Genomic DNA, 13,672 nt, shown 5'->3' on the forward strand with positions numbered 1-13,672 from the left:
TTTTTTTAAATAGTGTTGCACCTCACTATCAGACAGATTTGTGCTAATGAAAACAACAGATTTTGGCTCTTCTGCACTTTTCTACACTTTTCTAACATGATGCCCTCCAAACATCCATGTGGGTCAGCAATTGCTAGGACAAGCTTCAACCAAGTAGCTCACTAAAACTACCAAGGCATTGAACTCTCAAAAGGGTTCAAGGGAGTAAGAAAATTGACTTCCTTCTAGATTTTAAGCTGACTTCTAAATTGGTGCCCTGGATCTGCACTGATAATGCCAAGTTAAAACACTAAAGAATTTTGCAATCTTGGAAGAGTTTTTCGTAAACATTATGAATGCTTCTAATTTTCAATGATGGAGAGGGACCAGTGTTAATAATGGAGATCTTCTCATGGCCTGTGCTTACCCACTTGGTGATATTACACCTGTCACTGAGATCAAGCAAATTTACTGAAGCTGTAAAGGGACAACTTCAGGCTCGAGTCTTCCATATGGTCCAGTATCACTGTTGTATTAGCATGACTTTTCAGTTGCAAGTGACAGAAAACTAGCTTAAGACAAATAAAGGGGTAGTCTTACTTCAGGAACAGCTGAGTGGAGGTGCTCAAACAATGTTAGCAAGAACCAGACTCATTCCCAGTTCTCCTTCCCTCTGTTGTTTCCCCGAGAGGTCACAAGGATCCTGTCAGGCAGTTCCAGCGTTACATTGCATCCAACTAGCAACTCTTTCCAGCAGAGTGCAAGTTTCTCCATATAACTGCGAAGTTCTGGAGTTGAATCTCATCAGCCTAGCTCGGATCACATGCTTACTCCTGAACCAATCAGAGTCCAGTTAGGTGGAATGTTTTAATTGGCCATGCCTAGGTCATGTAGCCAACCTTGGAAGCAGAGTGCAGGGATCAGTTGCACTCGAGCTACAGGGACTGAGAATTGCAGAAGGGCACTTCTCAAAGAAAATCTGAGCAGAACAAAATATATTTACTACTCTTGAAGAGCCATTGTTCGTGCTCCTCCAAGATTTTGGAGAGAGAGAGAGAGAGACATGAATAGAAAATGAATATATAAATGAAAAAAAAATTGCCTCCAGATAAATTCAAATGATAAATGACTTTCTCCATCAACCTTTAGGCGTTGAAACCAGAGCAACTCCATCTTAAATAGGGGCTGGGTGAAATTAGGCTGAGACCTGCTGGGCTGCATCCCCAGGAGGGGATTCTTAGTCATAGGATGAGACAGGAGGGCAGCACAAGACACAGGTCACAAAGACTCCACTGATAAAACAGGATGCAGTAAAGAAGCTGGCCAAAACCCATCAAAACCAAGATGGCTACGAAAATGGCCTCTGGTCTCTCACTGCTCATTATATGCTAATTATAATGTATTAGCATGCTAAAAGATACTCCCGTCTGGGCGCAAGTGGCTCACTGTAATCCCAGCACTTTGGGAGGCTGAGGCAGGTGGATCACCTGAGGTCAGGAGTTCAAGACCAGCCTGGGCAACATAGTGAAACCCTGTCTTTACAAAAATACAAAAATTAGCCGGGCATGATGGCAGGTGCCTGTAATCTCAACTACTTGGGAGGTTGAGGCGGGGGAATTGCTTGAACCCAGGAGGTAGAGGTTGCAGTGAGCCGAGATTGTGCCACTGCACTCCAGCCTGGGTGACAGAGCAAGACTCCGTCTCGAAAAAAAAAAAAAAAGACACTCCCAGCAGTGCCATAACAGTTTATAAATACCATGGCAACATCCAGAAGTTACTCTATATGTTCTTTGTGTGTGTGTGGTTTTTGTTTTTGTTTTTGTTTTTGTTTCTGTTTGAGACCAAGGCTTGCTTTGTCACCCAGGCTGGAGTGCAGTGGCGCGATCTCGGCCCACTGCAGCCTGCTGGGTTCAAGCGATTCTCTTGCCTCAGCCTCCCAAGTAACTGGGACTACAGGCGTGCACCACCACGCCCAGCTATTTTTTGTACTTTTAGCAGAGGCGGGGTTTCACCAAGTTGGCCAGGCTGATCTCAAACTCCTGACCTCAAGGGATCCACCTGCCTCAGCCTCCCAAAATGCTGGGATTACAGGCGTAAGCCACTGCACCCGGCCGAGAAGTTACCCTGTATGTTCTAAAAGGAAGAGTTCCAGGAAATCCCTGTAAACTCAAGAATAATCCACTCCTTATTTAGCATATAATCAAGAAATAACCATAAGTATACTCAGTCAGGCAGCACATACTGCTGCTCTGCCTATGGAATAGCCATTCTTTTATCCCTTTACTTTCTTAATAAAGTAAGACAGCTTCCATTATCCAGAGATAATGCTGTTAACCAGCAGCTCTTTGCACAAAATCCAAGAATCCCCTTTTGGGGTCTGGATCAGAATCCCTTTCTGGTAACAACATGGCTTCCTGAAACCCCCATCCCTTCATATTGATGACCTATACAAGATAGATAAAATCACCCATCTATGTCCTCTTATGCAGTTGTAAGGATATTATAGTACCTTCTCTGACATTCATTGCTGGAAACAACTCACTCCATAGGAAGTGGCTAAGCTATCCTGTATGTGGAACATAGTGTGCTGGGCTATTGTGGAATGTCTGTTGAGAGCCAGGAAATCCACACAAACTCAGATCTTACCTGATTTTTTCCCTTCACTATCACTAAGTGGAATATATAGGATGTGGAATCCAGAGTTAATGTAGTTAATCAGTAGGTCTTTAAGGTGATTTCAAAAATCATCCATCTAAGATAACACAGACTTTCTGTACCATTTTCTAAAGAGTCTGGGTTTCTCATACTTTAACTTATGCTACTTACCCTAAACCCAGTATACTAAGTCCCATTCTTGGAGAGAGAAAACTACTCCTGGTTTGGCCCTTCCATGACAACTTCTCTTTCTACTTTTTGAATTTTGGGGAATCCCCCAAATTAAAACTTTAAGTTAAAGAACCCAGAGTGGAAGCAGAGAAAATGGGAATTATTGGCTCTTCCCTCCCTTTATTTTGCTGTGGCTTCCACACCAGGATAAGGATAAAACATCTAGATACTCTATTCCTACATGTTTCTGGTAGACTTTTTTTTTTTTTTTTTTTTTTTTTTTGAGACAGAGTTTTGTTTTTGTTGCCCAGGCTGGAGTGCAATGGAGCGATCTTGGCTCACTGCAACCTCCACCTCCCGAGTTCAAGCGATTCTCCTGCCTCAGCCTCAGGAGTAACTAGAATTACAGGCATGCGCCACTGTGCCCAGCTAATTTTTTTTGTATTTTAGTAGAGTCGAGGTTTCACTATGTTGGTCAGGCTGGTCTTGAACTCCTGACCTCAGGTGGTCCACCCTCCTTGGCCTCCCGAAGTGCTGAAGTTATAGGCGTGAGCAACTGTGCTCGGCCGCTGGTAAACACTTTTTAAAGAGTCTAGACTTGATCCCCACCAATGTACCTACCTCTCCTGAACATTGCCAACATATACCCACAGATTTTTCATCTCTTCCCTCATCTCCACAAGTCCTGTATGAAACTCAAGCCTGACAATTGGTCCCAAAGCCACATCTGATCCATTCCATTTTTGTGATGGGAGGTGGCTTGGGTGCTTGCTACTTGTGAATTTGTCATTAAGCACCTCTTGAGAGTTGGTGCTTTTATGGCTGCCCCTCTTTCTAGGATTATCCCTCCACAAGAAAAAGATGAGATCTTTGCCTGGCAGAGGCCTCCTCTTTTGCAGGTTGGAGACAGCTCAACCCCAGCCAGGCACAGTGGTTCACATCTGTAATCCCAATACTTTGAGAGGCCAAGGTGGGAGGGTCACTTGGGCCAGGAGTTTGAGACCAGCCTGGGCAACATAATGAGACCCCATTTCTGCAAATAATAATAATAAAGACAGGTCAAGCTCTAGGCCCGTTCCTGGTCTCTTGTTCCCTGATGCTCTTCAACTTTAGGAATGCTATAGCTGGGACTTCTTCTTGGCCAGGAGGCTTCTCATCTCCAGCTTCTCCAGTGTTTTGCCTTTTAGGGGCTCAGAGGTGTCCATGGTTATATCTCTTTCCCCAAAACCTAAAGGGCCTCCATTAGCCCTTTCATCTGTCCCATGAAGTCCTCATGTGTAGTAGTCATTGGAGTCCTTGCTGGGTATCTACAATCACCTCAATTGATTTTCTCTACTCCATAGCTTGAGCTGCCTCTCCTCCTCCGTTTTTCATGTTAGTTTCAAAAAGCAGAAGAATCTAAAAGACTACCCTGGGTTTGGCAGCTGGAATTTTCCCCAAAGTCTTATCCTGGAACAGCCCTAAAACTCACCTGTTATACAGGAAGCCTGATTCATGCTAGTCGGATCTCCAGCTCCTGTTTCCTCTACCAACCTGTTTCCTCAACTGCCACCAGAATCGTTGGCCTAGTTATTGGGGGAAATTCTATTGCTGAAAGGAAGAAGGAGACAGTGGTTACAGCCATGCATTCCAGCTTGAGGCCTATGCAAAACTCATGAATATAAAAAAGAACAGCTTGTTTGGAGAACAGAAAAGTTCAGAATCCTGTTGAGCACGGTGATGCATGCCTGTAATCCCAGCACTTTGGGAGGCCGAGGCAGGCAGATTGCTTGAGCCCAGCAGTTCGAGACCAGCCCTGGCAACATAGCGAGACCCTGACTCCACAAAAAAATTTAAAAAGTAACCAGACATGGTGGCACACACCTATAGTCCTAGCTACTTAGGAGGCTGAGGTGGGAGGATTGCTTGAGCCTGGGAGGTTAAGGCTGCAGTGAGCCATAGTCATGCCACTGCACTCCAGCCTGGGTGACAGAGCAATACCTGTCTCAAAAGAAAAGTTAAGTTCAGAATCCTAGGAAGTAAAGTGTGAGAGACAGAACTGAGGGAATGAGGAATAGAGATAAGTGGAGGCCTCATTTTGAAGCTCCCCTGTCTCTCACCTCATGTCCTTTTAACCCTCACGCTCCCAACACACAACCACTCATTCACATCTGCTTCAGCCTTTTATCTGTCAGGATCTGATAGGCCTCAGGTTCTTTATAGGTACCTGCTCTCCCTCTACCTAGAATGTTCTTTCCCCCAGATTTTCACTATAACTGTCTCCTTCTCTTCATTCAGGTCTCAGCTCAAATTTCACCTCCTCAAAATGGCCTTCCCTTACAGTGCTAGCCAAAGAAGCCCTCTCCATATCAACTTTTATTCCTATTTTAATGTCTTACTAGGATGTATCACAATCTGAAATAAGTTTACTTATGTTTTTTGTTCAATGCCTATATCTTCATCTAGAAAGTAAATTCTGCCCAGGCACGGTGGCTCATACCTGAAATCCTTGCAATTTGGGAGGCCAAGGTGGGAGAATCGCTTGAACCCAGGAGTTGAAGACCAGCCCGGGTAACATGGCGAAACCCCATCTCTACAAAAAATACAAAAAATTAGCTGTGGGTGGTGCCATGCACCTGTGGTCCCGACTACTCAAGAAGCTGAGGTAGGAGGATCACTTGAGCCCAGGCATTCAAGGCTACAGTGAGCCACGATCATCATACCATGCACTCCAGCCTAGATGACAGAGGAGACCCTGTCTCAACAACAACAACAACAACAACAAAAAGCCAGGAAATTCTGTGGAGTCAGATATATGGTTTACATCTCTGTATAGCCAGTGCCTAGAATGCTGCTCCACAAGTTTTGTTTCCTTTTTTTTTTTCTTTTTTTTTTTTTTTTTTGAGACAACGTCTCGCTCTGTCACGCAGGCTGGAGTGCAGTGGCACAATCTCAGCTCAATGCAGCCTCAACCTACCAAAGCTCAGGTGATCCTCCCACCTCAGCCTCCTGGGTAGCTGTGACTACAGGCACGTGCCAGCACACCCAGCTAATTTTTATATTTTTTGTTTGTTTGCTTTTGTAGAGATGGGGTTTTGTCAAGTTGCCCAGGCTGGTCTTAAACTCCTTGGCTCAAGCTATCTGCCCACCTTGGCCTCCCAAAGTGCTGAGATTACAGATGTGAGCCATCATGCCCAGCCTAACTTTTTAAAAAAATTTTAATTGTTATGGGTACATCTACATTTTTTAATGATTGGGAAAAAAATCTCAAGAAGCATAATATCTTGTGAAAATTATATAAATTCAGATTTTGGTATCCATAAGTAAAGTCATACTCATTCATTTACGTATTGTCTGTGGAGGCCTGGCAGATCTGAGTATTTATAACAGAAATTGTATGTCCACAAGGCCTAAAATATTTACTATCTGGCTCTTTACAGTGAAAGTTTGTCGACCCCTGGTTTAGTAATAGTAATGTATATGAAAAAGAGTAAAATTTACTTATATAAATTGTAAAAAGTGTATCTTAAAATGTGAAACTATAGATGCCTACACTGAGTCATTATGAGCTGTGCTGGCATACATGTTTCTATAAATGTGTATGTTCTTCCTGGTTTTTCTCATAAAACATAGAGAGTGAATAATAGGAATTCATTGCTGGCTGGGTTTTGATGCAAAAATTTCCTGTTTAAAAAAAAAATTGTCAGCCTGGCCAGCATGGTGAAACCCCGTCTCTACTAAAAATACAAAAATTAGCCAAGCATGGTGGCGCACACCTGTAATCCCAGCTACTCTCAGAGGCAGACAGGAGAATTGTTTGAACCCTGGAGACGGAGGTTCCAGTGAGCCGAGATCGTGCCACTGTACTCCAGCCTGGGTGACAGAGTGAGACTCTGTCTCAAAAAAAAAAAAAAGGTATGTGACATTTCTGACCGTGAAGAATCTCATTCAGTCTCCTGGACACAGAGACAGTTCTCCAGAGAAGACATCTGTGGTGAAGTAGCTAATACCCCATGCACTTGTTATCAGATCAGTAACAGAGCCTGACCGGGTCTCTCTGAGCCACGACTGCCCCTGGACTGAATGGGGCATTTAGCACACTGTTGTGGACAAACCAGCTGACCATCATGCACACAGGCCCGAGTGCCTGTCAATTAGCTTCTGTCCATTAGCTGTCCAAACCCACACTCTGGCCCTGGTACTGCAGTCACATTATCAGTCCCCTCCAGACCCTGGAAGCATGATCGGCCATGAGTTCCCGTCTCCTACCATCCCTCAACACCACTTGGACAAACTGTCAGTTAATTAGCTAATGTGAACAAAAACACTTGAAGCTACAAAATGCTCAGCTGGGCTATTATGATATTTGTCTCCTGCTCCTCAACTCCCTGCAATTCCCTCCACTCCAAAGTCTGCCCACAGGACTCCTTCTATCTGTCAATAGGAAAATTACATAGGAAGTGACGGAACAGTCACCCATGTTCAAGGCCAAAGCTTCTCAATCCTCCTGATGTTGCTGCTATGGATTCAGGCAACTAGAATCATAAATCCCGGTGCCTGAGGTTTGGATTAGCTTTCCTATTTATTTATTTTGAGGCAAGGTCTGGCTCTATCGCCCAGGCTGGAGTGCAGTGGTGTGAGCTCAGCTCACTGAAACTTCTGCCTCCTAGGCTCAAGCCATCCTCCCACCTCAGCCTCCCAAGTAGCTGGGACTACAGGCACATGCCACCACACCAGCTAATTTTCATATTTTTTGTAGAGACAGGGTTTTGCCATGTTGCCCAGGGTGGTCTCAAACTCATAAGCTCAAGCTATCTGCCCACCTCGACCTCTCAAAGTGCTGGGATTACAAGATGTGAGCCACTGTGCCTGACCATGGATTGGCTTTCCTCTTTAAAAGGAACTAGTGGCTCAGCAGATCCAGAGTTCCCCAAATTATCAAATTTGGGATGATTTTTAATTTCTTCAGCTGGATGGACCATTTAGAAAGCTAAAACAGCCTTTTGGAATGATTATGTGGAAATCATAGCCTTATTCACTTTAAACCTTATATTCCCAGGGCCAAAACTCAATTCTCCATCTCTCAATTCAAGCTCCTCTCGCTGCAGTGGAGGAGGAAAGCTTAGAGTCAGCAGGGACTCCAAGAGAAATCCCTGTTCAGAAAGTTGGTCCTTGAAGGACTGGGTGATGGCTGAAGTGCCCAAGGGTGCTGAAGCTTTGTGCAGTTATCATATACCAAAACAAGAAGGTGCCCAGGGCAGACACATGTTATTCCCCTCTATCTTCCCTTCTGAAAGGTATTTCATAATACCTTTATGGAGGGGACTGAAAATAGCTGACCTCAACCACCCAAAGCCCAATTTCAGAAGAGTTAACAGCACATTTTTATTGCAATCATATTTGGGCAATTCCTATATGCTCCCTGATAATCCTTGGGGAGCAGGTAGCACATCCTTTGTTTCTCCCCTGCATTTCTATCATCACTTCTCTCCATTTCCATTCCTCAGGCTTCATCAATACTCACTATGACAGCTGTTACAGCCTCATGGGTCACCCTATCCCACTCCTCCTCGCCCCTATTCCTGCTGGTTCTAAGCTGTCCTCCTCCACTGCAGTGAGAGAAATCATTTGAAAACACAATTGTGGGCCGGACGTGGCTCACGCTTGTAATCCCAGCACTTTGGGAGGCCGAGGTGGGCGGATCACGAGGTCAGGAGATCGAGACCACGGTGAAACCCCGTCTCTACTAAAAATACAAAAAAATTAGCCGGGCGTGGTGGCGGGCGCCTGTAGTCCCAGCTACTCGGAGAGGCTGAGGCAGGAGAAGGGTGTGAACCCGGGAGGCGGAGCTTGCAGTGAGCCGAGATTGCACCACTGCAATCCAGCCTGGGCGACAGAGCAAGACTCCGTCTCAAAAAAAAAAAGAAAGAAAACACAATTGTGACTATTTCACTCCCTGTCTAAAAGTGTCCGATGGCTCTCTATCATTCTCAGAATACAGCCAAACTCCCTAACTTAATTAACTCACTTTAGAGTCTGCTCTCCACTTCTCACCTTCCAACATACCATGCTTGTACTGTATCAGGCAGTTTCCCCCACCCCACTTGTGACTTGGGCATGCTAGTGTCTCACTCCTTTCTTTCTTCCTGGAATGACCCTCCACTTCATCTTCATCCACCCTCAGAGGTCAGTCCAGGTGCCACCTCTTCCAGAAAGCCTTCCATGAGCTCACCTCTGAACTCCCAGAGCACTGCACTTGTTATTCTCTTGGGCCTGCTCTGCTTTATACGGTGGCTACTAATGTACAGCTGTTCTCTCTCCCATGGGACGGTAGGCATCTTAAGAAAGTCCTACAACCTAGTGTGTAGCATATAGCAGGTGCTGGTACATTTAGTGACTGATTAACAAACTGCAGAAGAAAGATAGGCTAAAAAGATCACGAGTCAGAGAAACAGAACTGGGATGGAGGGAGAAGCACAAATCATTATCAAAAAAGAATGGTTGACAAGGTTGAAGACTAAGTTGTCATCTTAATAACAATAGATTACAGCCAGGCACAGTGGCTCATGCCTGTAATCCCAGCACTTTGGGAGGCCGAGATGGGTGGATCACAACGTCAGGAGTTCGAGACCAGCCTAACCAATATGGTGACACCCCGTCTCTACTAAAAACACAAAAAATTAGCCAGGCATGGTGGTGCGTGCCTGTTATCCCAGCTACTCAGGAGGCTGAGGCAGGAGAATTGCTTGAATCTGGGAGACAGAAGTTGCAGTGAGCCGGGATGGCACCACTGCACTCCAGCCTGGGCAACAAAGTGAGACTCCATCTCAAAAACAAATAAATAAATAAATAAAATAAAATAAAATGGCAAATAATCCCCATGGCACTCTCCTTACCTACTTTGTCTCCCCGTTACCTGCTTTAACTCCATAGCACTTATCTCCATCTGTAATACTACCTATTTTATTCATTTGTTTATTTTCAGTCTCCTTCCACTAGATTATAAATTCCATGGTCACACAGTCAGGGGCAAAGCCCAGATTCAAACTCAGTTCTGACTCCAAAGTCAGATGATAAAGTTACAGTCATATGGAACAAAGAGAACAGACTCTCCATGGCTCTCAAAGGCAAATACCTTTGATCATAGGAAGGCTTTAGAGAGGCTAATTTTGCCTTAATGTAAGACAAAATTATAATAAGACTGGATTTTGAGCATGATCCAGTTGTTAGCTGGGGCTCTCTCTGCCCCATTTGGGAATGACTGGCTCAAGCCCTCATTCCCAAAGATTACCCAAAATATTTCCAGAGATTACAGAAAATCCCCAGGACAATTACATTGTCATCATCACCTCTGGCTCTAAGTTTCAGCTTCCACTATCTGAATTTAGCTTGTAGATCACCACACATGCCACGTGTGTTATCCCCGTCACGTACAGGGGCATTTGTTACCAAACTTTACTGTCATGAGATTTAGCATAGCCACAGGAAACTACCCAAATTTAATACTAAATTCTTGTCATTACCTTTCTGCTATGCTGTGTTGTTTTTTACTTTCCTTTTCCTCCTCTTTTTCTCTCCAGCCTTCTCTTCCTGACTCCCAGATTCTCAAAAGCAAAAACACACAAGCAAACAAAAACCTGATTTTTTAATTCAAATCATGTAGCTCTGTTCTGTCCCTAAACTTAGTTCTTTAGCTTCTCTTTTTGCACAGCCAATGATTTGTCCAAAATAGTTGGTTCATCAGATTAGGTTATTCTTATCCTTTGTCTTGATTTTCAGGCATGGGGATAGTTTATTTAGTTCTTCCAGTTTATGAGAAAACAAAAACCAAAAATCTCTCCTTCAGCACTGACTCTCCAGTGATGGGACAGATAACCTCTTAAGACAGTGAGTACTCCATCCTTGCATTTAAGCAAGCAAAGACTGGACTGATATCTAACTAAAATACATGTAGGTCTGTGTATAAGACATGGAAGAAGAAGGTGGTGAAGATTCTTCAATTTTCAGAACCTATGATTCTGTAACAAATTAGGCACACTTGCCTTTTCTGAACACCATGCAAAACCATAGGACTTTTTCAGTTGCATATAATAGAAACCTAGCTCAAACTATCTTTTTAAAAGGGAGGATTTGTTGCCTCATTAACAAAAAACCCAGGCAGCTGAACCTAGGAGCTCAAAAAAATCTTCAAGTATGTGTCTTCTCCATTTCTTGGCATCTCTTAACTAATGTTGACTTCCATCTCAAGTAGGCTCTCCCCTTGAGTGGCAAAGATGACCAACAGCCATCTCCAGGCCTACATTTTTCAGCTTCAGTTCTCTATCCTTAACCCTGTAATTGGAGAGAGGGCCTCTGTCCCATTTATTCCAGCAAAAGGCATTCATTGCCCCACTTGGGTGAAATGCCCATCACTAAACCAATTTTTGTCATGATTGGCCAAGATAGGATTTCAGTGCCCATCCCTGGAATTCAGGTGTGGACTAGGCCCAGTTGGAACACATGGACCAAGATGGGAGGAATGTTCCCCAAAGGAAAATGGGGAGACCGTAACCAAAAGGAGGAGAGACTCCCAGGAGGGTAAAAAACAATAATGGCCAAACCGCATCAATGTAGTTAAGGAGATAGTCTGATCGGTGGAGGAATTCACCAGTCAGATTGGACCACATCATTGACCTGATGAAACTATGCCTCTTAGTCCTCCAAGAAACTACTAAACACCCAAAAAGTAATGATTCACTTATCAAATTTGCAAGGATTTTTTTTTTTTTTTGTCGGGGTCTCACTCTGTCACTCAGAATACAGTTGCACAATCATAGCTCACTGCAGCCTTGAACTCCTGGGCTCAAATGATCCCCCAACCACAGCCTCCCTTAGTAGCTGGAACTACAGGCATGTCCCACCATACCTAGCTATTTTTTTTTTTTTTTTGGTAGTGACAGTGTCTCACTATGTTGCCTAGGCTGGTCTCAAACTCCTGGCCTCAAGTGATCCTCTTGCCTTGGCCTCCCAAAGTGCTGAGATTACAGGCATGAGCCACTGCACCCAGCCAAGGATTTTTAAAATGTTGATACTCAGTGCTATGTCATAAGACAGGTACATTAACATCAGGGCGATGGCATGTAATTGGCATAATCTTTCTGGAAAGTATTTTGGCAATATATGTCAAGATCTTTAAAAATATTTTGATCCTCTGACCCAGTAATTCCGCTTCCAGAAAAGATTGTAAGAAAATAATCCAAGCCAGGCATGGTGGCATGCACCTATAGTCCCGGCTACTTGGGAGACTGAGCCAGGAGGATCACTGGAGCCCAGGAGTTCGAGGCTATAATATGCTATGACTTCACCTGTGAATAGCCACTGCACTCCTGTCTGGGCAACAGAACAAGACCCAATTTCAGAAAAAGAAGGAAAGAATGTAAGCCAAAATATCAACAAAGATTTATGCGTAAAGATTTTCTTCAGGCCAGGCACGGTGGCTCACGCCTGTAATCCCAGCACTTTGGGAGGCCAAGGTGGGTGGATCACGAGGTCAGGAGATCGAGACCATCCTGGCTAACACAGTGAAACCCTGTCTCTACTAAAAATACAAAAAATCAGCTGGGCATGGTGGCGGGCGCCTGTAGTCCCAGCTACTCGGAAGGCTGAGGTAGGAGAATGGTGTGAACCTGGGAGGCGGAGGTTGCAGTGAGCCGAGATCGTGCCACCACACTCCAGCCTGGGCGACAGAGTGAGACTCTGTCTCAAAAAAAAAAAAGAAAAAAGATTTTATTCATAGTATTTTTAAAATAGCAAAAAATTAGAAATGATTTATACGTTTAAGGATAAGAGTTTGGTAAAATGGGCTGAGTGTGGTGGCTTGAGTGGGGTGGCTCATGCCTGTAATCCCAGCCCTTTGGGAGACCCAGGTTGGGGACCACTTGAGCCCAGGAGTTAGAGACCAGCCTGGACAACATGGCAAAATCCCATCTCTACAAAAAATATGTAAATTAGCTGGGAGTGATGGTGTGTGCCTGTAGTTCCAGCTACTCAGGAGGATCACTTGAGCCCAGGAAGCAGAGGTTGCAGTGAGCTGACATCGTCCCACAGCACTCCAGCCTGGGTGACAGAGTGAGACTCCATCTCAAATAAATAAATTAAATTAAAGCAAGATACAAAACTGTCTATGTGGTATAATATTAATCATGTAAAAGAAAACCACATATACCCCATGACACTCTGATTTACCTATATAAAAAATGAGAGCAGTGTTTATTTATTTATTTATTTATTTTCTGAGACAGAGCCTTGCTCTGTCGCCCAGGCTGGAGTACAGTGGCACAATCTCGACTCATTGCAACTTCCACCTCCCAGGTTCAAGTGATTCTCCTGCCTCAGCCTCCGGAGTAGCTGGGATTACAGGAGTGCACCACCATGCCTGGCTAATATTTTGTATTATTAGTAGAGATGAGGTTTCACCATGTTAGTTAAGCTGGTCTCAAACTCTTGACCTCAAGTGATCCACCCATCTCAGATTTCCAAAGTGCTGGGATTACAGGCATGAGCCACCACGCCCGACCTCCCTGTTTATTTCTTAAAGGATATTTTATATATTTTTTCTTTTTATTTGCCTGTGTTTTTCAAGTTTTCTACAATGAGCAAACATTACTTAAACATTATTTTGGAAGTCACCTGTTCTTACCTATGAAGAATATGGCCACCCGTTTATACCACATCAGGCTGCTTCAGCCTTTTGGGCACCTGAGGGAAAATGCTTGATGGATGACAGATGAAGGTTAGCGACATTTCTTTTATGTCTTAAAACTTTCCCTCAATTATCCACAGAAAGTTTTTCTCATAATTGCCGGTCCTTCTTTAGACAGAATCTATCAGTTCGTTACATGATGCTTTT

General features: G+C 44.1%; 1 protein-coding gene across 1 annotated transcript in view; it reads right to left on the reverse strand.

Moving 5' to 3' along the window:
• The window catches only part of PIK3R3 (phosphoinositide-3-kinase regulatory subunit 3), a 133,341-nt gene that overhangs the window by 107,673 nt on the left and 11,996 nt on the right, over window positions 1-13,672 (reverse strand). Inside the window, exon 2 of the mRNA XM_058443342.1 lies at window positions 4,277-4,395. Coding sequence (XP_058299325.1) covers window positions 4,277-4,301 — 25 coding nt within the window. The 5' untranslated portion in view covers window positions 4,302-4,395. The remainder of the gene's footprint in view (window positions 1-4,276; window positions 4,396-13,672) is intronic.

Source organism: Hylobates moloch, unplaced genomic scaffold (genome assembly GCF_009828535.3).
Source record: "Hylobates moloch isolate HMO894 unplaced genomic scaffold, HMol_V3 SCAFFOLD_8, whole genome shotgun sequence".
Classification (NCBI taxonomy): Eukaryota; Metazoa; Chordata; class Mammalia; order Primates; family Hylobatidae; genus Hylobates; species Hylobates moloch.